The sequence below is a fragment of the Megascapheus bottae genome, chromosome 14, assembly GCF_031878675.1.
Source record: "Megascapheus bottae isolate mThoBot1 chromosome 14, mThoBot2.hap1, whole genome shotgun sequence".
NCBI lineage: Eukaryota > Metazoa > Chordata > Mammalia > Rodentia > Geomyidae > Megascapheus > Megascapheus bottae.
Genome location: NC_143522.1, coordinates 59,706,366 through 59,731,238, shown reverse-complemented (window position 1 = coordinate 59,731,238; position 24,873 = coordinate 59,706,366). Strand labels below are relative to the sequence as shown.

At 39.2% G+C, this 24,873-nt stretch overlaps 1 protein-coding gene and 1 pseudogene across 4 annotated transcripts in view; one reads left to right on the top strand and one right to left on the bottom strand.

Annotated features, from left to right (window-relative positions):
• Window positions 1-20,177, top strand: part of Heatr5a (HEAT repeat containing 5A) — a 110,179-nt gene extending 90,002 nt beyond the window's left edge. For 3 of the 4 annotated variants that reach the window (XM_090345353.1, XM_090345352.1, XM_090345355.1), the window contains 8 exons: window positions 295-543; window positions 3,272-3,399; window positions 5,302-5,449; window positions 8,402-8,674; window positions 12,929-13,153; window positions 16,089-16,243; window positions 17,758-17,971; window positions 18,298-20,177. In XM_090345353.1, the coding sequence (XP_090201479.1) occupies window positions 295-543; window positions 3,272-3,399; window positions 5,302-5,449; window positions 8,402-8,674; window positions 12,929-13,153; window positions 16,089-16,243; window positions 17,758-17,971; window positions 18,298-18,605 (1,700 nt within the window). In that variant the 3' untranslated portion in view covers window positions 18,606-20,177. The remainder of the gene's footprint in view (window positions 1-294; window positions 544-3,271; window positions 3,400-5,301; window positions 5,450-8,401; window positions 8,675-12,928; window positions 13,154-16,088; window positions 16,244-17,757; window positions 17,972-18,297) is intronic. The other variant, XM_090345354.1, reaches the window with a different exon arrangement.
• A 3,452-nt stretch (window positions 20,178-23,629) lies between these two features.
• On the bottom strand, window positions 23,630-24,269 carry LOC150055392 (receptor-binding cancer antigen expressed on SiSo cells pseudogene; annotated as a pseudogene).
• Between the last annotated feature and the right edge of the window lie 604 nt (window positions 24,270-24,873).

Sequence of the window (24,873 nt, the reverse complement as noted above, 5' to 3'; positions counted from 1 at the left end):
GGAATGTGACTTAGTGGTATAGTGCTTGTCTAGCACGTCTGTAGCCCTGGGTTCAGTTCCTCAGTACTACATAAACAGAAAAAGCTGGAAATGGGCACGAGACTCAAATGGTAGAGTGTTAACCTTGAGTAAAAGAAGCTCAGGGGCAGTGCACAGACCCTGAGTTGAAGCCCCATAACTAACAACAACAACCAAAAAAAAGGTCATTTGTTCAGCAGAGAAAAGAGAAAAAGTATTGGCAGTTAATTTCTTCTTTCTTTTCTTCCAAAACTGCTTCCTTTTCCCCATTCATAGGTGGTGCTTTCTACACAGCAGAGACTAGTGAAAATGCAAAATTGCATTATCATAACTCCTGGGCACTCATCCTCCATGCTTCAGCTTTGTGGCTGACGAGCACAGGTTTTGCTGTTGCTGAGCCAGATGAAGGCGCAGCTAATCTCTCAAGGCCTGTAACACCAACTTCCATGTGCCAAGGCTCATCATCCAGTGCTACAGCGAAGTCTCCTGAGGATGTCTACACTGACAGGTTTCATCTAATTTTAGGTCAGTAAAAGGGTGTGCAAGCAGCCAGACGTGGTGGCTCAGGCCCGTAATCCTAGCTACTCAGGAGTCCGAGATCTGAGAATTGCAGTTCAAAGCCAGCCCCGGGCATTAAAGAACATGAGACCCTTATTTCCATTTGATCACTAGAAAACAGAAAGTGGCCTTGAGCTAAAGAGCTCAGGGACAGCACCCAAGCCCAAAATTCAATCCCCATGATTGACAGAGAGAGAGAGAGAGAGAGACAGACAGACAGACAGACAGACAGACGGACGGACGGACGGACGGAAGGAAGGAAGGAAGGAAGGAAGAAAGAAAGAAAGAAAGAAAGAAAGAAAGAAAGAAAGAAAGAAGGAAAGAAAACAAGCAGCTGGGTGTCAGTGGCCCACAGCTGTTATCCAAGTTACTCAGATGTTCCATGCCAGCTTGGAGAAGGAAAGTCCTTGAGTCTGTTATAAACAGTTAACCAGAAAAAAAGCCAAAAGTGGAGCTGTGGTTCAAGTGGTAGAGAACTTTCCCCAAGCAAAAAATCTCAGGTACAGAACCCCCCCAAAATAGGTATAAAAGCTTAAAGTGCTTTGTGAGTTGTTCTTGAGTTATACTTTATTGCCTGTCTCCTTAGTAACTGTTAACTTACTCTTTGTTGGATGTTAACGATAGCCTTGATATAACTAGATAAATTTTGTAAAAATGGTAATTTTTATGGTACTTAATTTTGCCTTATGCTTTCTAGAAAAACGCTCTGCACCAAGAATGTTAATATAGTCTAGAATCTTGTATTACAAGTTGGCTTCAATATCAAGTTGAATAAATTAAATAAATTATAAAAGAAGCCTAGGCCGGGAGTTTGGCCTAGTGGTAGAATGCTTGCCTAGCATGCAGGAAGACCCGGGTTCAATTCCTTCGGTACCACATACATAGAAAAAACTTGAAGTGGTGCTGCGGCCAAAGGGGTAGAGCTCTAGCCTTGAAGAAGCCCAAGGATAGTGCTCAGGCCCTGAGTTCAAGCCCCAGGTCTGGCAAAAAAAAAAAAAAAGAAAAGAAAGAAGGAAGAAGAAAGAAGAAGAGCCCCTTCTTAACAAAAAAGCTAGGCTTTTTTGGTAGCCCCCACTTTTAATCCAGGCTTACAAGGAAGATATAGGTAGAAAGATCTTAGTCTGAAGAAGAGCAAACTTACCTAAAAAAAAAAAACTGAAAGCAAAAGGACTAAGGAGGAGCTGGGAGTTTTGCCTAGTGGTAGAGTGCTTGCCAAGCATGCACGACAACGCGGGTTCGATTCCTCAGTACCCCACATACATAGCAAAAAGCCAGAAGTGGTGCTGAGGCTCAAGTGGTAGAGCTCTAGCCTTGAGAAAGTCCAAGGACAGTGCTCAGGCCCTGAGCTCAAGCCCAGGACTGGCACAAAAAAAAAAAGGACTGGGGATATAACTAAAATCATAGAGGGCTTATCTGGCACGTTCAAAGCCTTTAGTTCAAACCTCATTACAATCAAACAATCAATAAAATGTAAATTATCAAATTAAGATTTATGATTCATAGAATATGAAACTTTTAAGGGAGTAAAAGCATTACTCAATGTCATTGCTTTCCTAGCATGCAAAATCCTGAGTTTGATTCTTAGCACTTCCAAGAACAAAAAGAATTTTTAAAAAAATTTTTAAAAAAGTCAGGAACCAGCAGGTCATGCCTGTAATCCTAACTACTCAAGAGACAAATCTGAGAATCAGGATTTGAAGCCAGTCCTGGCAGGCTGTTAATTACCAAAAAAGCAGGAAGTGGAGCTATGGCTCAAGTAGTATAACACTAGACTTGAGCAAAAAAGGAACAGTGTTCAGGTCCTGAGATCAAGCCCCAGGACCAGCCCAAAAATTAAGTACTTAGCCAGGGACTGGCTAAATGATTCTTTCTTGTATCCTAACTACTCAAAAGGTTGAGATCAGAGGTTCAAGCTTCCAAGCCAGTTCTTGAAAACAAATCCATGAGGATCAAATCTACAGTTAATCAGCAAGAAGCAGGAAGTAGTATCGTGACTCAAATTGGTAAAGTGCCGCCCTTGAGATAAAACACTATGAACCTGAAATCAAGTACCATCACCAGAAAAATGTTAAAACTTAAATTAATTACTTTGGTTCTTAACACTTATTTTCTGGTCTCAAAACAAGTAATAATTTGTTAAGGGTATAACACAATGGTCGATCACATGCCTGGTTTGTTCAAAATCCTGCTTCTGTTTCAGCACTCTCCCTTTCTCTTCCTCTCCCTCCCTCCCTCCCTCCCTCTCCCCCCCCCCCTCTCTCTCTCTCTCTCTCTCTCTCTCTCTCTCTCTCTCTCTCAGAGAGAGAAATAGTGTTAATAGTGCCTCCTGTACTATTATGATAATATAGTATAATGATTTATGCGAAACACCTTGCTTGATCCATGATGGTCACATTTTAATTGCAATAAAGTTATAGAACCCTAAATATTAAATTCTGTGGAAAATTGTATTGTTCTTTTTTCCAACTTTGAACTGTTTTATAGCAACTAAACAATTTGACAAATCTGCATGAGTGTGTGTGTGTGTGCATATGTGCAGATAACCATTTTTAAATTACCTTATTTAGTTTATAGTTCACAATGGTGTATTACCTTTTTGCAAAGCTTCTTATTCATGACTCTCAGCAAAATAGAAGTCAATCAGTTAACTTAAATAAACTAAAACTCTCAAAGAACCCTTTTTTCTTTTCCACAGGAACCAGTGTGGAATTTCTATGTTCATTACGCTCAGATGCATCCATGGAAAGCATTACTGCTTGTTTACACGCATTGCAGGCCCTTCTAGATGTTCCTTGGCCTAGATCTAAGGTTGGCAGTGATCAGGTGATTTCTTCTTTTTGTTAGACATCAGTAGATTTCAAGGAACAGAAACATGTTCAGGTTACTATGTTAAACAAAAAGTAAAGAAGTACAAAGAAAACAAATCAGCTGCACCATCCAGCCTTTGAACTAAAATACCATCAGCCCTATGGTGACACAGTAGTGATTAAGTCTCTGACTGCCACTTCCTATCTCTGCTGCTTTCTGCAATAATACAAAGATCCCATATTGCATTGTGTAATACAGTAACCTGATTTAAATGTGGCATTCGTCTTTATTTCTGTTTCTGTGAACATTGATCTTACATCTCATTTCTTCAAGAAAATTTCATGATGCATGTAGTTCCTACCTATTGTAAAGTATTTTTATTGTCTGGGTTCTCCCTCTAGGTTTTTTTAAGAGCCTGTTGCTGAAGCCAGGAGCTAGTGGCTCATGCCTTTTATCCTACCTACTCAAGAAGCTGAAATCTGAGGATTGAGGTTCAGAATTAGCCCAAGGCAGAAAAGTCCATGGGACTCTTTTCTCCAATTAACCACAAAAAGAAAAAAAGAAAGGGGCAAAGTATCAGCCTTGAGCAAAAATGCTAAGGGAGACAGTGTCTAGTCGCTGAGTTCAAGCCCCAATACCTGTATACAGAGAGAGAGAGAAAGAGAGAGAAAGACCTATTGCCTAGCTAGTAAGTAGAGTCAGATACTAATACCCATTTGTGGCTATGTTAGTATAAGATTTCTACATAGTATAATATTTCTTTGGTTTCTCCCAAGGATAAATATGCATTAGATAAGTGCTGTTAGCCTCATTTATTATCCAACATATTAACTTTGTGGTACTTAACTCGACATTGAAGTAAATGAATCGTTGATTTCTTCTCTGCATAGACTGTTTAAGACTATCATTTATAAGGCTTACAGCATTAGTCACATTCTTACCTGAGTTGAGTTGGACTTGAATCAATTGTAGGTCTTCTATGCTTGTTTTCTCTATATAATAGAACAAGTATAAAGACATTGATACCTGCTATTTTCATAAATTAAAGCAACCAGAGTAATTTTAAAAAGATAAGGAAAATGAAATAAGTGTTTCTCTGGTGTATTTTTTAGAGGGAGACCCATTTTAATGTCATAATTTTCCCTCACTGTTAATATTACTAGACATCCTTAATATAAATTGGAGAATCTGCCTGCTGTTATTCTGTCCTAATATTTTATTTTAGTTTTTTGCCAGTCCTGGGCTTGAGCTCAGGGCCTGAGCACTGTCCTTGGACTTTCTCAAGGCTAGAGCACTACCACTTGAGCCTCAGCACCATTTCTGGCTTTTTTCTATGTATGTGGTACCAAGGAATCAAACCCGAGTTTTCATGCATGAAGGCAAGCACTCTACCACTAGGCCAAACTCCCCGCCCTCTTTTTTTTTTTTTTGGTTAGTCATGGGGCTTGAACTCAGCCTGGACTCTTCAGCTCAAGAGTATAACTCTACCACTTGAGCCACAGGGCCATTTCTGGCAGTTAATTAAAGATAAAAGTCTCACAGACTTTCATGCTGAACCACAATCCTCACATCTCAGCTTCCTGGGTAGCTAGGATTACAGATGTGAACCACTGGTGCCCAGCTTGCCCTTGTATTCTTTTACCATATTTCCATCTTGCTTCCATTTTTTTTATTTTCTGGGCTTAGGACCTGTGTGATTATGATCTTTGTCAAAGTTACATCTCTCACCAACATGAGACCAAAAAAAAAATTCTTACTACATAACTTTGTTGCACTGACATCATTTTTATGAGCAATTTAGTATATTCTGTTTCTGAATTTTGTCAGGGCATTTTTAACTTTGTTATTATTTTATCAGAAAAAAAAATGTGTATCATTTCCAATATAGTGACCACTACATATTTTTTTCTATGATAGGACTTGGGTATTGAGTTGCTGAATGTTCTACACCGAGTGATTTTGACCAGAGAGTCCCCATCCATTCAACTGGCTTCACTTGAAGTAGTAAGACAGATTATTTGTGCTGCTCAAGAACATGTAAAGGAAAAAAGACGAAGCGCAGAAGGTAAATGTTGACTCATAATGCCAAATTAGCAGAATCCTCAATACTGGACATCAAATGTAGGGCCTGAAAAACACTAGGCAAGCAGTGTTTTGTTTTTTTTTTTTTTGCCAGTCCAGGGACTTGAATTCAGGGCCCAGACACTGTCTTTGGGCTTTCTCAAGGGTAACACTCTACCACTTGAGCCACAGCACAACTTCTGGCTTTTACTGAGTATATGGTACCTAAGGATTGAACCCTGGATTTCCTGCATGGGAGGCAAGCACTCTATCACTAGGCCACACTCTGGCCCAGCAAGCCGTCTTAATACTGAACTAATGAGCAACATCCCCAGCCCACCAACATCACTATTTGTGCTGGGGGCCAAGTAACGCCATGTCTAACTTTGAGCTATATCATAGGTAATTACTTTCTGCTGAGAGGCAAGGCAACAAACACACAAGTGTTATTGCTTTGAGGCAAGGGGCAACAAGGCAAGGTCTAACAGGCAAGGCCCATGAGGCAAGGTGCAAGACTTGATTACCATTGGTTACAAATGTGTTGTTGCTTTATCACTCTCTGCTGAGACCTATAGTGGTAGTAAACACATGGACCTCCCTGTCCCGCCCACCTTTGTGCTGATAGGCTCTGGCACCTGATATTAGGAGGAGGAACTTCCGGAATGAAAAGGGATTCCTGCTTTGAAGAACCTACCTGATATGTCTGTTTGTGCTCTGGAGAAGGAGGGCTGGGTGCGGGCAGTCAGTGGGCCCTCTCCTCTCTTGGCTCGTCCTGGTTGAGGCGGGTTCTCATCCCTCTTGCTGATCGAGAGGGACCGGGGACAAAAGACCCTGACATTTTTTTGTTTAATAATGTCTTAGTATCTACTATATATAGGAAAATTGGAACTTTTTTTTTTTTTTTTTTTTGCCAGTCCTGGGCTTGAGCTCAAGGCCTGAGCACTGTCCTTGGGCTTTCTCAAGGCTAGAGCTCTACCACTTGAGCCTCAGCACCACTTCCAGCTTTTTTCTATGTATGTGGTACCAAGGAATTGGACCTGGGTCTTCGTGCATGCTAGGCAAGCACTCTACCACTAGGCCAAACTCCCGGACCTTCCTTTTTTTTTTTTAAGTTCTGAGTAGTAGGGCATAAGCTTAAGACCTCATGCTCTAGCACTTGACCCCCATCTCCAGCTCCAGCTTTTTGCTGGTTAACTGAAGTTAAGCATCTGGTGCGTTTACTTGCCATGCCTCAATCCTATCTCAGATTCCTAAGTAGTTAAGATTATAGGCATGAGCCATAGGTGTCTAGCTGTTCTTCACTTTTTTTTTTCAATACCAGGGCTTGATCTCAGGAGCCTCGAGCTTATTCAGTTTGCTTGCTTATACTTGGCACCTACCACTTGAGCCACATCTCCAGCCTGGCTTTCTGTGGTTAATTGGAGATGACTTTGAACCACACTGCTCCAGGGCTTAGCCTCCTAAGTAGCCATAATTCTGTGTTTAAGTTATCAAAGCCTGTTCTGACATGCTTTGAATCCTCTCATTCTCTTCTGCATGTTAGCTTAGATATTGTCAGTAACCAAGCTACTGATCTTTGAGGGAAATGAGAATCTATGTGTGTGCAGGTTCTGGGGCCTGAACTCAAGGCCTAGTCTCTGTTCTGAGCTCTTTTGCTCAAGGCTAGGGCTCTACCACTTTGAGCGACAGCGCCACTTCTAGTTTCCTGGCAGTTAATTGGAGTTAACAATCTCATGGACTTTATACTGCCTGGACTGGCTTCAAATCATGATTCTCAGATCTCAACCTCCTGAGTAGCTAGGATTATAGGTATGAACCATTGACACTTAGCCGTGTGTGTGTGAGTATGTGAGTGTGATCTATTACAATACAAAATCATAACAGGCAAGTACTGGTAGCTCACATCGGTAATCCTATCTACTCAGGGAGTTGAAATATGGAGAATGACAGTTTGGACCCAGCTCAGGTAGAAAAATCCCCCAGATTCCATCTCTACAATAACTAGCAAAAACCAGGAATGGAGGAATGGATCAAGTGGCAGAGCAGCAGCCAAGCAAGCAAGCAGAGTAAGTTCGAGGCTATGTTCAAACCTCAGTATCAGGAAACAGGAAAAAAAATGTAATAAAAACTATTTTAGGCCAGTTGCAGTGGCTCACACCTGTAATCCTGGCTACTCAGGAGGCTGAGATTTTTGAGAATTGTGGTTCAAAGCTAGCCGGGGCACTAAAGTCCATGGGACTTTTATCTCCACTTAACTACTAGAAAACCAGAGTGGCACTGTGACTCCAGGGGTAGGGTGGTAAGCTTTGAACTGAAGAGCTCAGGGACAGTGGCCAGGCCCAGAGTCCAAGCCCCGTGATGGACCAAAATAAAGAAAAACCTATTTGATAGGATCAGGATTGTGGTCTATGGCAGAGTGCCTATCTTGCATGTACAAAGCCCTGGGTTCGATTCCTCAGTGCCACATACACAGAAAAAACGAAGTGATGCTGTGGCTCAAGTGGTAGAGCTCTAGCCATGAGAAAGCCCTAGGACTGGCAAACAGCAACAACAACAAAACTATAGCTTAGTGCCGGTGGCTCATGCCTGTAATCCTAGCTATTTAGGAGTTTGAGATCTGAGGATCACAGTTCAAAGCCACCTTGTGTAGAAAAGTCCATGAGACTCAATCTCCAATAAACTAATCAAAAAGCTGGAACTGATGCTGTGACTGAAATGGTAGAAAGCTAGCCTTGAACACAAAAAGGCTCATGGACAGCACCCAGGCCTTGCGTTCAAGCTCTGGGACTGGCAATAAAGCAAAAGCAAAAACCTATTTTACCTCCATAATTGCTTTCTTTAATTCCTTCACACTAAGACTTTAGCCATTAAATATATTACCTACAGCAGAAATAGCCATCTGCTAAAAGCAAAGCAAGCACAAAGTATATTAAACACTATTGCTTCTGTCTCGTAGTTGATGATGGTGCTGCCGAAAAGGAAACTCTGCCAGAATTTGGAGAGGGCAAGGACACAGGAGGACTTGTGCCTGGAAAGTCTTTGGTCTTTGCAACACTAGAACTGTGTGTGTGCATTCTAGTTAGACAACTCCCAGAACTAAATCCTGAATTGACAGGTGGCCCAGGAGTAAAAGCTACAAAGCCACAGATGCTATCAGAAGATGGAAGTAAATTGGTTTCAGCTGCATTGGTTATCCTTTCGGAACTTCCTACAGTGTGCTCTCCTGAAGGTATGTTGTGGTTTGCAAATTTTTGCTTATCCTAAAAGGAAAAAAAAAGTCTGTTGTAGATAATGGAATCTATTTGCTGTTCTTTTTTTCTCATTATAAGGGAAAGTTGACCAAAACATTTGAGTATTGTTACAAATATGGAAGTAAATATAATTCAGCAAGTATTATAGATAGAAATGCTCTTCTGTTTTGGTTCTTTTCTCTAGTGCTGAAGATTAAAGCCAGGGCCTCAAGCAAATTAGGTATGTGCTCCACCACTAAGCTATATTTTTAGCTGAAAATATTTTCAAGTCAGTCAATTATTAATTATTAAATTATCAGGGCTTTAACATGTGTGTGCATCCACAAGTGCTGGTCCTGGGTCTTAAACTCAAAAATTATGCTCTGTCTTCACTTAAGTCACAGCTCTACTTCTGGCTTTCTTTGGTAGTTAATTGGACATAAGAGCTTCAAGGACTTTCTTGCCTTGGCTGGCCTTGAACCACAGTTCTCAGATCTCAGCCTTCTGAGTAGCTAAGATTCAGGCATGAACCACCAGTGCCCAGCTCTTAATATCTTTTTTTTTTTTTGCCAGTCCCAGGCTTGAACTCAGGGCCTGAGCCCTATCCTTGGGCATTCTCAAAGCTAGAGCTCTACCACCTGAGCCACAGCACCACTTCCTGCTTTTTCTTTTTATGTAGGATCGAGGAATTGAACCCTGGTCTTTGTGCATGCTAGGCAAGAACTCTACCACTAGGCCAAACTCCTGGCTCCTCTTAGTATCTTATGAGTATATATTACTTAATAGGCTTTTCCCACTTCCATGATGACAGAAACTGGTCATCATATCCTGTTCTGTCTGAAATTAAGTCTACTAGGGTTTTTGGGTTTTTTGTTTTTTTGTATTTTATTGTCAGGGTAATGTACAGAGGGGTTACAGTTAAATTCATCAGGTAGTGGGTGTATTGCTTCTCGAACATTGATACCCCTTCTCATGTTTTTGTCCCCATTTCCCTCCCCCTACCTCTTTTTTTTATTTACATGCAAGTCCTAAGGCTTTAACTTAGTACCTAAGCACTGTCCCTGAGCTTTTGGCTCAAGGCTAGTGTTCTGCCTCTTGAGTTACAGCTTTACTTCCAGCTTTTTGATGGTTAATTGGAGATAAGATTCTCACAGACTTTCCTGCTTGATCTTGCTTCAAACCATGCTTCTCAGATCTAAGCATCCTAAGTAGCTAGGATTATACATGTGACCCACTGGCTCTACTGAATGCTTTGTGTTTTGCTCATTCTGTCTGTGCAAATGATAAACCCAAAAGGCTTCACATTCATTCTTGCCCTATGCTGTTGTCCATGCTGTTACATAATTTGAAATAACCCATACCTTCCCTCCCTTTTAAATCTTTTCTTCCTTCATAGTTTTACTCCTATCTTATCTGTAAAGTCTCTAAAAACTACCTCATACTGAATTTTCATTGTCCATGTATATGTTTGTTATTTCTATGTGTAGATTTATGGCTTTTACCTAGCATATAAATGCATTATATTCAACTGATTACTACACGTAAAAGATGTATGGAGCCAGGAGCCAGTGGCTCATACTTAATCATTGCTATTTAGGAGGCTGAAATCAGAGGATCACGATTGAAAGTCATGCAGGGAAAGAGAATTTGTGAGACTTACCTTCAGTTTTCAGCAAAAAGCCTTAAATGGAGTTGTACTCAGTTCTGACACACACACAAAAAAGTGTTAATGTTTATAGATAGAAAGTGTTAATGTTTATATATTTCCAACTGAGGTATGTATACCTGTGTGTCAGTGTCTGTGTATGTGCTTGTTCTAGGACTTGAACTCAGGGCCTAGGTGCTGTTCCTGAGATTTTTTTTTCGAAAATTAGCTCTCTATCACTTGTGCCACAGCTCCACTTGTGGCTTTTTGATGATTAATTGGAGATAAAGGTATCACAGACCTTCCTGCCCCTGGTTTCACCTTGTAATCTTTAAGCTGTCAATCTTCTTAGAAGCTAAGAAATGACTCACAGGTGCAAATCACTGGCACTTGGCTCCAACTAAACTTTCATACTCTACAAATCTAGCCATAAATTCATCTACTCAATAGATGACTTATTAATTGATAATCACATTTCTGTTTAAATGTGTCTTGAACAGTTGATAACTATCTTTTGCCTAATAACTTCAGCCTTCGGTTTAAAGTTAGGCTTCTTGTTATCACACACAAGAGTGGCAGAAAAAAGTGTTTATTAGAGGATTGAGGGTAAAAAATAAATACACTCTGCTTTTTGTTTGATGGATCATTTCATTGATAATTTTACCTTTAACTTTATGAGTGACTTGAACTCAGTGTCCACAAGCCTTTTTTTAATAGTGTCTTCCCGTATAGCTCAATTTAGTCTCAAACTTAAAATCCCATTGCCTCCGCCTCTGCATTGCTAGGGTTACAGTAGTCTACCACCTTGCCCTGCCCAATTTTTCATACTTACTTTGAGTGGTTCTTAACAAATTTATTGAAAAAGAATTTTTTTGTCAGTTGTAGGACTTGATCTCTGGGCCTGGGCATTGTCCCTGAGCTCTTCAGCTCAAAGCAACTGCCCTACCCTTTTGAACCACAGTGCCACTTCCTTAAAAAAATAATTTTTAAAAATTAAATAGAGGTTCTTAACAAATTTATTGAAAAATAATTTTTTGTCAGTTGTAGGACTTGAACTCTGGGCCTGGGCATTGTCCCTGGGCTCTTCAGCTCAAAGCTACAAACGCCCTACCCTTTTGAACCACAGTGCCACTTCCTTAAAAAAATAATTTTTAAAAATTTAATAGAGGAGCTGTAGGAGGGAAAGTAGGAGAAAAACATAGGAATGGTTAACAGTGTTCAAGAAGTAATGTATTCACTACCTTATAAATGTAACTGTAATCCCTCTATACTTCACCCTGATAATAAAATTTTAAAAAATTGGCCAGGACCTCTTGGATCAACAAGATATGGTATTTATACACAATGGAATTCTATGCTGCCATCAGAAAACACAACATCGCCCCATTTGTAAGGAAATGGAAAAACTTGGGAAAAAATCATAGTAAGTGAAGTAAGCCAGACTCAAAGGAACATAGGCTTAATGATTTCCCTCATTTTTCATAATTGGACTCTTCTAGCAGAGGTTTACAAAAGGGCAAAACCTAGATATATAAGGCCAAACAGAATGAGGCTAAATGAAAGGACTTCTAAGATATAGAAACAAAAGCCACATAAGGTGTGACTGTTGTTCCTAATGTACTCATGTTATTTCTCATGTCTTTTGTTGTCCCTTGGTTATCTCATATTGTTACAGTATCTTACCTTGTTATCTGATATATTGTATGTATGTTTATTTGAAATAGGATGGGGAAGGGGTGGGGGAGGGAAATGGGGACAAAAACATGAGAAGGGGTAGCAATGATTGTTAAGTAATGCACTTTCTATCTGGTGAATATAATGTAACCCTTCTATTAATTACAATAAAAATATAATTTAAAAAAAATTTAAAAATTGGCCAAGAGTTTGGCCTAGTGGTAGACTACTTGCCTAGCATGCACAAACACCCAGGTTTGATTCCTCAGTACCACATACATGAAAAGCCTGAAATGATGCTGTGGTTCAAGTGGTAGAGCACTAGCCTTGAGAAAGCCCAAAGACAGTACGCAGGCCCTGAGTTCAAGCCCCAGGACTGGCAAAATTAAATAAATAAATAAAATAAAGTGGGTAAATAAATTAAATAAATAAAGTGGATAGTAGTGATGATGGTTACACAACACTATATATATACTTAATACCACTAGATTGCACATCTTCATAGTAAAAATGGAACTGGACATGGTGGTACACATTTGTTAGCTCAGAATTAGGGAGGCTGAGGCAGGAGGATCATGAAGTTTGAAAACAGCCTCCTCTGCATAACAAGTTCAGGGGCCAGACTAGGCTACATAGTAAGTATAGAGTAGATTTACCAACTGCCACATCAAATCAGACCTCAGAACAATGAAACAGGGCTGGAAATGTGGCTTAGTGGTAGAGCACTTGCCTAATATGTGTAGCTCAAGTTCTACAACTTGAGCCAAAAATGCTTAGTGACAATACCCAGACCCTGAGTTCAAGTCCCCGAGCTACATTTTGAGATCCAAGAAAATAATCTTATGAGATATCTCTGCCACCATTTTCCTCATTGATGCCTTTTGGGGGAAGGAAAGTGTGTGTGTGTTAAAATCTTTGATCTACATTTTTACAGGAAGCATCTCAGTTCTCCCTACTGTATTGTATCTCACAATTGGAGTGCTCAGAGAAACTGCTGTGAAGTTGCCTGGGGGCCAATTATCTTCCACAGCTGCAGCTTCCCTACAGGCTTTGAAAGGAATATTATCTTCCCCTATGGCCAGAGCTGAAAAGAGCCACACTGCTTGGACTGACCTTTTCCGAAGTGCTTTAACAACAGTTCTTGACTGTTGGGATCCAGGTAAATAAGACTTTTATGAAGATTTATTCAGTTTGTTTTCAAAAGTAAGAGGAAGCTGGGTGCCAGTGGCTTACATCTATAGTCCTATCCTACTCTAGAGCCTGAGATCTGTAGCTTTGAGCAAAAAAAAACTTAAGGCGAAGTACTATGGCTTAGTACTAAGTTCAAACCTGAGTACCTTCACAAAAATAAAAGGAATGGTATTTTGAGGGCAACATGTTTTTGTTTTTGCTTTTTGGTGGGTCATTGAACTCTGTACCTGAGCACTGTCCCTGTACCCTTCAGCTCAAGGCCACCACCTTACCCCTGGGCCTGGGCGTTGTCCCTGAGCTCTTCAGCTCAAGGCAACGGCCCTATCCCTTGAGCCACAACCCCACTTCCGGTTTCCTATTGGTTAATTGGAGATAAGAGACTCATGGACTTTAGTGCCAGGGCTGGCTCTGAACCTCAATCCTCAGATATCAGCCTCCTTAGTAGTTAGGATTATAGGCGTGAGCCACCATACCCAGCTAACATGTTTATTTTTAAAATGCAGTATGATCTATTTGTAGCTGAGAGAAAGTTTTATACATTTAGTATCCTGAAAATGTGCAAAAGCTATATGCTATAAATATAAAATAAGATGAATCTAGATTCTCAGTATTTACTAGATAAATAACCAGCCAAGCTACCTAGTTTCCCTGAGGTTTTTTTGTTTGTTTTTTTTTTTTTTAAATAAACTGTAAGTGGGCATCCTAGCCAGGTTCCTGTAATACTACCTGCTCAGGAGGCTGAAATCTGAGGATTGAAGTTGGAAGCCAGCCTAGATTGGGAACTCCATGAGACACTTATCTCCATTTAATCACAGAAAATTCAGGAAGTGGTGCTGTGGTACAAAGTGTAGAGTACTAGACTTAACTAGACTTAAGCAGAACAGCACCCAAGGCCCAGAGTTCAAACCCCAAGACTTGCAAAAAAAAAAAAAAAAAAAAAAAGTTAAGGTCTACCTTGTGCTACATAGTTAAGACCCTGTATTAAGCCAGCCCCCCCCCAAAAAAAAATCTCATTCTCTCCCTGGCATATATCAATAAATAAGTCACTATTTATTTCCTATGTCCAATGAAATTGCTATCTTTTTAATTGTTGTATTGTTTAGTTATTATAAAAACAAGTCTTTTTTTGTTGTTGTTATTGCAGGTCGAGGGGCTTCAACTCTGGAGCTGGGCACTAAGCTCTTCAATTCAAGGCTACTGCCTTACCCTGGGCCCGGGCGTTGTCCCTGAGCTCTACAGCTCAGGGCTACCACCCTACCCCTTGAACCACCCCACCACTTCTGATTTTCCAGAAGTTAATTGGAGATTAGAGTCTCACAGAATTTAGTGCCCCGGATGGCTTTGAACCACAGTCCTCAGACCTCAGTTTCCTGAGTAGCTAGGATTACAGGTGTGAGCCATCACGCCCAGCTTAAACAAGTCTTTAGATATATATCATGGCTGCCTCCTTTGTCATATATATGTTATATAAATATCATAGTTTACCTAACTGGAGCTCATGAAATAAAGAACCAAAATCAAGATGGAAGGAGATTTTTTTTAATGCAGTCAAAGAAGCTAAAGAAAAAACAATTTTAATAGAGAAGGAATGATCAAAGTTACCAAAGCTCAGAGTTACCACACAAATGAGAGTCAAGTAAAGGAAATGTTTCATGTGGACTCCTCTTGTTGAAGAGAAACAGCAGAAGGATGAAAAGTATAAGATGAAGGTTCTTCTTTTATCTTCTTCAACAGTGTCTTTCTAAGTATTCTAGACTGGCCTTGAACTCATGATTTTCCTTCCTCAGCCTCTTGAGTACTGGGATTACAGCCATACACCCTGATGCCAGGCTGGGAATTTTATGTTTAAAGATGAAACTCTATTATTAAGTTCATACTTGTGAGGGAAAAAGGTAGGTAGGAAGATGGCATTGGAAGCAGTAATAAAGAAAGCATCAATAAGTGGGCAGGAAGGAATAAAATTAAAAGAATTAAGCCTCTGTTAATAAAAGAACAACATGCAAGGGTGGAAAAATAGTTTGTTTTATATAGGTTAAAACAAACATACCTCTTTCAACACACACACACATATACACACCCTTAGGGTATGATAGTGATATATCAGAGAATGAAGGCTTCGAATGTGGACTAGAATTTAGATGAACTATTGAGAGAAATTAAGGAGGAACTGATCATAACAGGTGAAAACTTTGTTCTGTAGCATATTGCCTCAAAACATCATAGCAAAAAATAGTATACTTTTGTGTCTGTCAGTTTTCATGAGTCAGAGATAGCCTCATGGTTTTAACTTAGGGTCTGTCATTAGCCTACTGCTACATTAGTTGTGTGACTTTGAACATTTAAGTTTATCTTCTATAAAATGGGAATTACAGCAATGTTTCTATTAATTAGGTTGTGAGAATTAAATGAATTAATCTATGTAAAGTATTTAGACTACATAATACAAACAGTGCTCAATGTGAATTTGTTTAAACTATTATGTCGTTACGGTTTTTGTTTCTGAGAGTCTCACTTTGTCCTCTAGTCCAACTTCAAACTTTACATGTAAATATATTGATGCCTTTACTTTTCATCCTTAAAATCACTTTGCTAGTTCTTGGCTCTATAGTTACTTGTTATAACTGTAATCATAAATAACTTTAAGTTGACATATTAAATATTTACATCTTAAATATTTGCCAAAGTTCTTTTTTTTTCCTTCTTTTTTGCAGTGGTGGGAAGAAACAAACCCAGAATTTCACACTACCAACATGCATTATCTAGCCTGCCAATGTTCCTAGAGTCTATTGGCGTGTCTTATCTGCATTTTTGTATACGTGAAAAAAAATGTTGCTAACCAAATTAAAAACACCTTTACTCAGATACATAAAGCAGTATGATCAATTCTAATTATTTCTCTTTAGTTGATGGAACACACCAAGAACTTGATGAAGTCAGTCTGCTTACTGCTATCACAGTGTTTATTTTGTCTACCAGTCCAGAAGTTACTACCATCCCATGTCTTCAGAAGCGCTGTATTGAGAAATTTAAGGCTACCCTTGAGACAAAAGATCCTATGGTAAGTGTCCTTTAGCAGTGAGAGGATTATAATAGAATGTATTTAAGCTCTTACAAAACTTTTGTTTTGATTTTGTTGGCTTCAACAGGAAGTATCTGACTACAGCATTTTTTATTTTTAGATTGAGGAATACCTATTCTTAGCATGACAAAGCTAAGTAGAATGGCATCATTTTTCTCCTGAGAGGGTAGAGGGTAGTAAGAGAAAGAAAAATACTTTTAAAACCTAATTTTAAAAAAAAGTTTCTGCACAGACAGAAACATAGCTACTAAAGTAGAAATACAGCCAACCAACTGGAAAAAGATATTTACCAATAATTCATCAATATGTCAAATACTTAATATCCAATATCTACAGGGAACTCAAGAAACTAATCTCCCCCAAACCCAACAAACCAATTGCTAAATGGGCAAAGGAACTAAAGAGAGACTTATCAAAAGAAGAGGTTAAAATGGCAGAAAAGCATATGAGAAAATGCTCATCATCCATAGTCATAAAGGAAATGCAAATAAAAACAACCCTAAGATACCACCTTATCCCAGTAAGAATGGTCAATATTCTGAACTTAGACAACAACAAATGCTGGTGGGGATGTGGAGAAAAAGGAACCCTACTGCACTGCTGGTGGGAATGTAAACTAGTATAGCCACTCTGGAAGGCAGTTTGGAGGTTCCTCAAAAAACTAAAAGTAGACCTTCTCTATGACCCATCCATACCACTCCTGGGCATCTACCCTGAGCATCATAACCCATATTATGATAAGGACACCTGCTCAGCCATTTTCATCTCTGCACTATTCACAATAGCCAAGGAATGGAAACAACCCAGATGCCCCACTACAGATGAATGGATACAAAAGATGTGGTACATATATACAATGTAATTCTACAATGTAATTCTACATAGCCACCAGACAAGATAAAATAATGGCATTCACTAGGAAGTAGATGAAACTAGAACAAATCATGTTGAGTGAGATAAGCCAAGACCAAAGGAACAAAAGGCACATGGTTTCCTTGATAGGTGGATATTTGATCCAAACAATACAAGAGGGGTGACTCAATATTTGGATACCCAATGTTATGGTCTTAGAGATATAAACATAACTACATAGACATAAAAATAATGTAAGAGTGCTTGCCTAACTTTCACAAAGACCTGGGTTCAATTCCTTCGTACCACATACATAGAAAAAGCTGGGAATGGTGCTGTGGCTCAAGTGGTAGTGCACTAGCCTTGAGAAATCCCAATGACAGTGCTTAGGCCCTGAGTTCAAGCCCCTTACTAGCCAAAAAAAAAAAAAATGTAACTGATAGTTTGATTGAGCCACGCACTGGTGACTCACACCTGTAATCCTAGCTGTTCAGTAGGCTGAGATCTGACTGGCAAAAATAATAACAAATTTAAATATCTTTGCTTCTTTAACTGCAGAGTCTTAAGGGAAAATTATTTGTCTGTCATTTGTTTTATAGTTTCTTTTAATTTATAGTTTATTCTTATCTTCTTCTTGCTAGGTACAAATCAAGACATACCAGCTTCTACATTCCATTTTTCAGTATCCAAATCCAACTGTTTCCTACCCATACATTTATTCTTTAGCATCTTCTGTCGTGGAAAAACTTCAGGAAATAGACAAAAGAAAACCTGAAGATACCATTGAGCTTCAGATCTTTCAAGAAGGTATAAAGGTCCTGGAAGCATTGGTTCCTGTTGCCGAAGAGCAGCATCGTAAGTGTCTTCAGTAAATCCATACTTTCTTAGAATCTTTCCAAAATCAGATTTTTCAATATTATTTCAAAGACAGATATTGAATGATCACAGTGGTGTGGGCTAAAGTCCTAACTACTCTGGAGGAATTTGAGGCAGAATTTGAGGCCAGCCTGAGTAACTCAGCAAAATTCCATCTGAAAAAGTGAAGCAGGTGTCCTGTTAATCCCACACATTGGTACTAGTATTAATTTGAAGGAAGAGATCAGAATCGCTTTCTAAGGGGAAAATGTGTACAAGTCAAGTTGAATATTTATTTCTCTAAATTTACCTTTGTTTACTTCTAGGCTCTCAGCTGGTGGCCTGTCTTCTGCCCATCCTCATCTCTTTCCTTTTGGATGAGAATGCTCTTGGATCAGCAACTTCAGTAATGAGAAATTTACATGACTTCGCCTTGCAGAATCTTATGCAGATTGGGCCTCAATATTCATCAGTTTTTAAAAATGTAATGGCTTCTACTCCATCCCTGAAAGCTCGCCTTGAGGCTGCCATAAAGGGTATTCAGGAGAGTGTCAAAGTCAAGTTACCATCCTCTAAACATACTGTAAACCCTGGGAAGAATTCAAGCATCCAATTAAAAACTAGTTTCCTCTGATTTTCTTTTTTAGTAATAAGTACCTTATATTAACACTTAATCATTTATTTTGCTTTGAGGAAAAATATGAAATTTTAGATTCAAGTGTACTTGAAGGGCTTCTTAATTGTTTTAACTTGAAAAGCTGTGACTTTACAAGCTGACAGCAAACACTATTTTTTGTAAGGTGTTTTTTGTTTTTCATTTAATAAGACCATAGAGCTGTCAAGGTTCTTGCCAGGAATTTCAAGAAAGTACCAAAAACAAAAGTTTACTAAGCAATCCAGTGCTTTAAAAGTGCAATATATTTCTTCTAACAATCCATATATACACACACTTAACTTTGTGAAAGATATGAATTTCAATCTAGTGTAAGTTATCTGCACTTACATTGTATCCTTGTTGCTAATTTAAAAATATGCCTTGTTTGGTAATAGCATTAAACTTGCTTGTATTTCTTAAGCAAGATAAATAATTGGAAAGCTATTTAGGAAATCTGGTCTGGAAATATCCAGTGTATAATAGTACAAATTAATTTCAGCCCTACAGCATGACTGAAGATTTGGTGTCTGGGGCTGGGTGTGTGGACTAGTGGTAGAGTGCTTGCCTAGCATGCACAAAGCCCTGGGTTAGACTCCTTGGTACCACATACATAGAAAAAGCCAGAAGGGGTGCTGTGGCTCAAGTGGTAGAGCCCTAACCTTGAGAAAGTCCAAGGACAGTGCTCAGTCCCTGAGTCCAAGCTCCAAGATTGGCCAGAAAAAAAAAAAAGAAGATGATTTGGTGTCTGTATCATAACACCATCTTTTGAGTTATTTTATATTGTGTTCACAAAATTAAAGTTTGACTTAATTTAAATAGAAGAGAACATCTCTATTTCAATGTCTTTCAAGTGGATTTTCTGTTACCTTTGTTCCTAATAATTTTGTTTTCAATTGTGTTCATTCATATTGATGAGTTTAATATAGAGTCATATCTATACTATAGTTAGTTTACCTATGGATTTATACAGATGTCAAAATAAATTTAGATCATCAATGATTATAAATACTTTTTTAACATAAAACGTATTTTACTATGAAACCTCTAATGGAAAAGTCATACTGGTTAAATGATATTTTTAGCTCATTATCATTAACTCTACTTCCATTTCAGTGTTAAACTCTATGAATTAATCACTACGGCAAATAAAGTTTTCCCTGTTACAAATTTAACTGGGTGCCATTGGCTTATGCCTATAATCCTAGCTACTCAGGAGCCTGAGATCTGAGTTTGAAGCCAGCCCCAGCAAGAAAGACTGTGGCGTAAGTGATAGAGCAGTAACCTTGAGCACAAAAGCTCAGAGACAGCACCAAGACCCTGAGTTCAAGCCCCAGGACCAGCACACACACAAAAAAATGGACAAAACTTGAAGTGATAGCAGCATGATCAGTTGAGAAGACATTTTGATTCAAGCAAAAGCAATGTAATGTATTCTATTTTATTATGTTTATATAAAATACTATTGTAAATTATTCAGAATGGAAACATTTGACAAATTCTAACAGTACAATCAATTTTTCTAAATTACATAAATAAAGCTAATTTTCTTTATCTTTCTTGTATTCTATTTCAAATTATCCAGAAAAAAAATGGCTGGTTAATCTAAAGGTCAGTTCTCTGGAGTTATAACTTGGCCTTTTTCTTGGAAGAACCCTTTGTCTAGAACATTCTTTGCAATGGTTTAGAATTACTGTCTTCCTAATTATCTCTAAGGTTTGAATATATATCTTAGGCTACCTTTTCTTTCCCTTACTCTATCTGGTATGCTCCCACTCCTTTTACACCTGGCTTAAATGTCACTTCCCCTTGGTAACAACTTAATAGTTCTTACCTTCATCTTACATTGAATGTAACTGCTTTCTACTTTGTGTTCTCTTCATCCTTAATACAACCTTTAGTGCATAAACGTAACACTGCATTTTAACATTATCTTATCAATGTCTTTCCCTGCTTTTTCAAGAAGAGACCTATCTTCTATTACTTGTTCAGTGCTTAATAGTTGTTGAGTTGGGCTGGTATACCAGGATCAGTGTTTGACTAAGTTGTTCATCGAATATAATTTGTAAGTTTGACTCTTGGATGGTTTTGTGGAAATTTTTATTTTATTTATCATGATTGTTTTATTTACTTATTTTAAAACTAAGATTTGTCTCCGTGCCAGTGGCTCACATCTATAATCCTAGTTAATCAGGGGGTTGAGATCTGACGATCATGGTTTGAAGCCCTGTGAGGCTCTTGTCTTAACCACTCATAAACAGGAACTGGATCTGTGGCTCAAGTGGTATAGCACCAGCCTTGAGTGCAGAGAGGCTCAGGCCCTAAGTTCAAGCCTGCAACCAACAAATATTTTAAAAAAAAGATTAAGACTTCTACTCACCGATTAGTGGCATAACATCCTGAGTTATTCGGGCTAAAAGTGCTGTGTGAATGTTAGTAATGAATGTTAGTTGATGACAAAAATATTACCTTCTGTTTCATGACATTAGAAACTGAGTTACACAATATACAACCTAAAATGCATCATCTCATTTAATAACACTGGTTTAAATATGATCTTAAGGGAATTAAGTATTATCAGCTGAGATTTGAACCTGTCAGTCTGATTCTGCTGTCTATGCTGAAGACCATAAATGAACTGGTCCTAACTCTATCAAGGTAAGGATGTTCTTTTCACTACTGCAGGTTCCCCTCACTCCTTGCTGAAGGTTTTTTCAGTTACAATTTGCAGTTCTTCAAATTGCAAGCAAAAAAGATACTATCTAAAGTTTTTATGGGGAAAGATAACAATCAGTGGTATACTATTAGAGTTTGAATGTCCCCTGACATCTCCTGTGTTGAGGTTTGATTCCCAGGTGGTGGCGCTGTTGGGAGGTGACTGGATCATGAGGGTGCTAACAGCCCAAAGCTGATTGGATTTTGTTGGAGGAACTCTATTTGCAGGAAGTAAATCACTGAGGGTATGATTTTGACAGATATATCTTATCTCTGAGTCCCTCCTATCTTTCACCTTCCTTTCTGGCTGCCACAGTATGAGCAATTTTGCTTTCTCATCCATCCACTCCTGCTCTGATGGTTTGCCTTGTCATAGGCTTAAAGCAGTGGGGCCAAATAACCATAGACTGAAACCTTGTGCAAAATTGAGACCTTCCTCTAGCTAGTTGTTCCCAGGTAATTGTCATGGCTGTGGAAAACTGAACAATACAATGAATGGCTCACACCTGTAATCATTGCTACTCAGAAGGCTGAGATCTGAGGGTCGCCAGTCAGAGCTAGCCCAAGAATGTCCATGAGACTCTTATCTCAAGTTAACCACCAGAAAACGAAGTGGTGCTGTGGCTCAGAGTGGTAGAGCACTAGCCTTGAATCAAAGAGCTCAGGCTCTGAGTTCAAGCCCCAAAACTAACAAAAGAAAAGAAAAACCTGTAGGACATCAGAGGCTCAGGCCTGTAGTCAAGGTTCAAAGCCAGTCCTGGCAGGAAAGTCCTTGAGACTTTATCTCCAATTAACCACCAAAAATGAAGCTGCAGCTGCTTATTCTTGAGCAAAAAAATCTCAGAGATGGTGCCCAAGCACCCTGAACTCAAGCCCTAACGTGGGGAGGGGAGGGGGTAGACACTCATACCTGTGATCCTAACTACTCAGGAGGCTGAGATCTGAAGATCTCAGAATCCAGCGTAGGCAGGTAAGTCTGTGAGACTCATCTCCAATTAATCACCAGAAAAAAACTAGAAGTGGCACTGTGGCCATAAGTGGTAGAGCGCTAGCCTTGAGTGAAAAAGCTCAAGAATAGCACTCAGGCCCTGAGTTCAAGCCCCATACAGACCAAAAAAAGCAGACATAGGGGTAAGTATTGTGCTTTAAGAACCTTGAGAAGAAAACTGAAGTTTTCAATATGAACTTCATGAAAAGAGTTTGTATGATATAAACCTAGTGAGTAGCACTTACTTGATGAAACAGGTGTATTACGTAGAAACTTTTTGTCACTTTCTGTTGGTGGTGGTGATTTGGTTTGATTTGGGGTTTTTTTGCTCAAGGCTGGTGCTCTACCACCTCAGCCTCAGCTCTACTTCTAGCTTTTTGGTAGCAATTGGAGATAAAAATATCACAGAATTCCCTGCCCAGGCTGGCTTTAAACTTCAGTCCTCGGATCTTAGCCTCCTGAGTAGTTAGTAGTACAGGCTTGAGCCATTAGCCTTTTATCACAGTTCTACAGAGAAGAATCTCTTTTATCCTTTTATCATTATATTAGATTTATATTGTGAAAGAAGAAATTCAGTTCTTAAACCGAGAAAAATGTTAATATGAATGCAACAATATATGAATTGACTTGAGACCCCCAAAACTATAAAGTTAATTTTTTTTATTAGTCATTCATGGGGCTTAAACTCAGGGCCTGGATGCTCTCTCTAAGCTTTTTTAACTCAGTGCTAGTTCTCTACCACTTTGAGCCACAGCTCTACTTCCCATTTTGTTTTGTTTGATTAATTAGTGATGAAGAATCTCACAAACTTTCCTACACTGGCTGGCTTTACTCCATGATTATCAGATCTTGGCTTATAAGTAGTAGATAGAATTATAGGCAAGAACTATTGATGTCCAACTCAAGCAGTTTTTTTTTAATTTTGAGTTTTCAGTAAGTCAGCTGATATAGTCCTTTCTCCTTTTTTTGTCACCATAAAATTATTTACACCCATTTATTTAGCTAGAAACACTAGCTTGAGAGGTACTGGTATATTCCATTTGTAATAATTTTTCTCCAGGAAACAATTGTCATATGTCTGGAAAATGTTGAAAATAGTTACATACATCTTTTCTGTCCTTTTGAGTCTCAGTCACTAAGAGTTCCAAGTACTTTGGGAGAATCTCCTGAATGGCCTGATGAATGCATTAAAATCAAGCAGTGTATTTGGATTCCATAAATACTCTTAAATCCATACAAATGTGGCATGAGTTGTGGAGCTCAGACTTCTCCTACTGGCACTATGACATCTGAAGAGTATTTGTTATGAAAGCTTCACACCAATTTTGTTCTGTTCCTTCATTAGCCTCTGTGCTTCCTTTTTCCAGTTTCTTTCTTTCTTGTTCTGCTGCTCTCTTTTCTCTGTCTGCTATTTTCTGCTGCCTCAGAACTTCTTCTGCTTGCCAGGCTGCATCTTCTTCCTCCTCCCAAGCATTAGTATTTTCTTGCCAAGGGTCAAAGTCACCTAATTCAGACGACTGATGAATGAAAGGCATATCCTGTGTAGCTGCTAGTCTACTGGAGAAACCTGTGCTACCATCCGGGATGCCAAAATTTAACGGTTCTCTCTTTTTAATAACAATTTTCTGAGTTTTCCTTATAGTTGGTGTCATGTCCTTAAAATAGTCAGGTTCCAGTTGTTCCAAAGCATTTTGTTGTGATGCCATGTTGCCATTGCCTCCTTCAATCTTTACACTTGTAGGTGCATCTTCTTCCCAGGAAGTCCACTCCTCCACATCTGTCTGCTTTGGAACTGAAGAATAATCAACTGCAGTTGGCAAAGTGATTTGGTCTCCACTTAATTTTCTTCCTCTGCCAGATCTGCATATTAATCTCTTTAGGAATGAGAATACTGTTGCTAAGCAGGTACAAACTTTAAATAGCCAAAACTGAGTGATGGCCATGGAGGGAGCCAGAACCTGACGTGAAGGGAGCGAGGCCTGGAGCAGGACGGCAGGCGGGAGGGACCTCCAAGTGTCACACTTCCGGGTTTCCGGGGCCTGGGTTCCCCGGCATGGCAAGGGCTGCATGCGCCCTCCCCGCCCCCCCCCCCCCCCCCCCGCTGCTCTCGCGCCTCGCTGACCCCAGAGGTCCCCTTTCTCCTTTTTATTTTTTTCTTTTTTTTTTTTTCCACCAGTCCTGGGGCTTGAACTGGGCCTGGGTGCCAAGTTTCTTCAGCTTCTTTGTACCCAAGGCAAGAGCTTTACCATGTGAGCCACAGAGCCAGTTCCAGCATTTTCTGATTTGTTTATTGGAAATAAGAGTCTCAGAGACTTTCCTGTCTGAGCTGACTTTGAACTGCAATCTTCAGATCTCAGCCTCCTGAATAGCTAGGATTACAGCTATGAGCCACCTGAGCAGCACTTCATTTTTACTTTTTTTTTTTAATTATAAGACAATTACCCCAATTTTTTAAAATCAAGAGTAGTTTTGTTAATGCTAGTTTTGAAGAAAGTACAAGTAGCCTGGGGGAAGAGAAGGGGGAAACAGTATGTGCATGAAAACTGA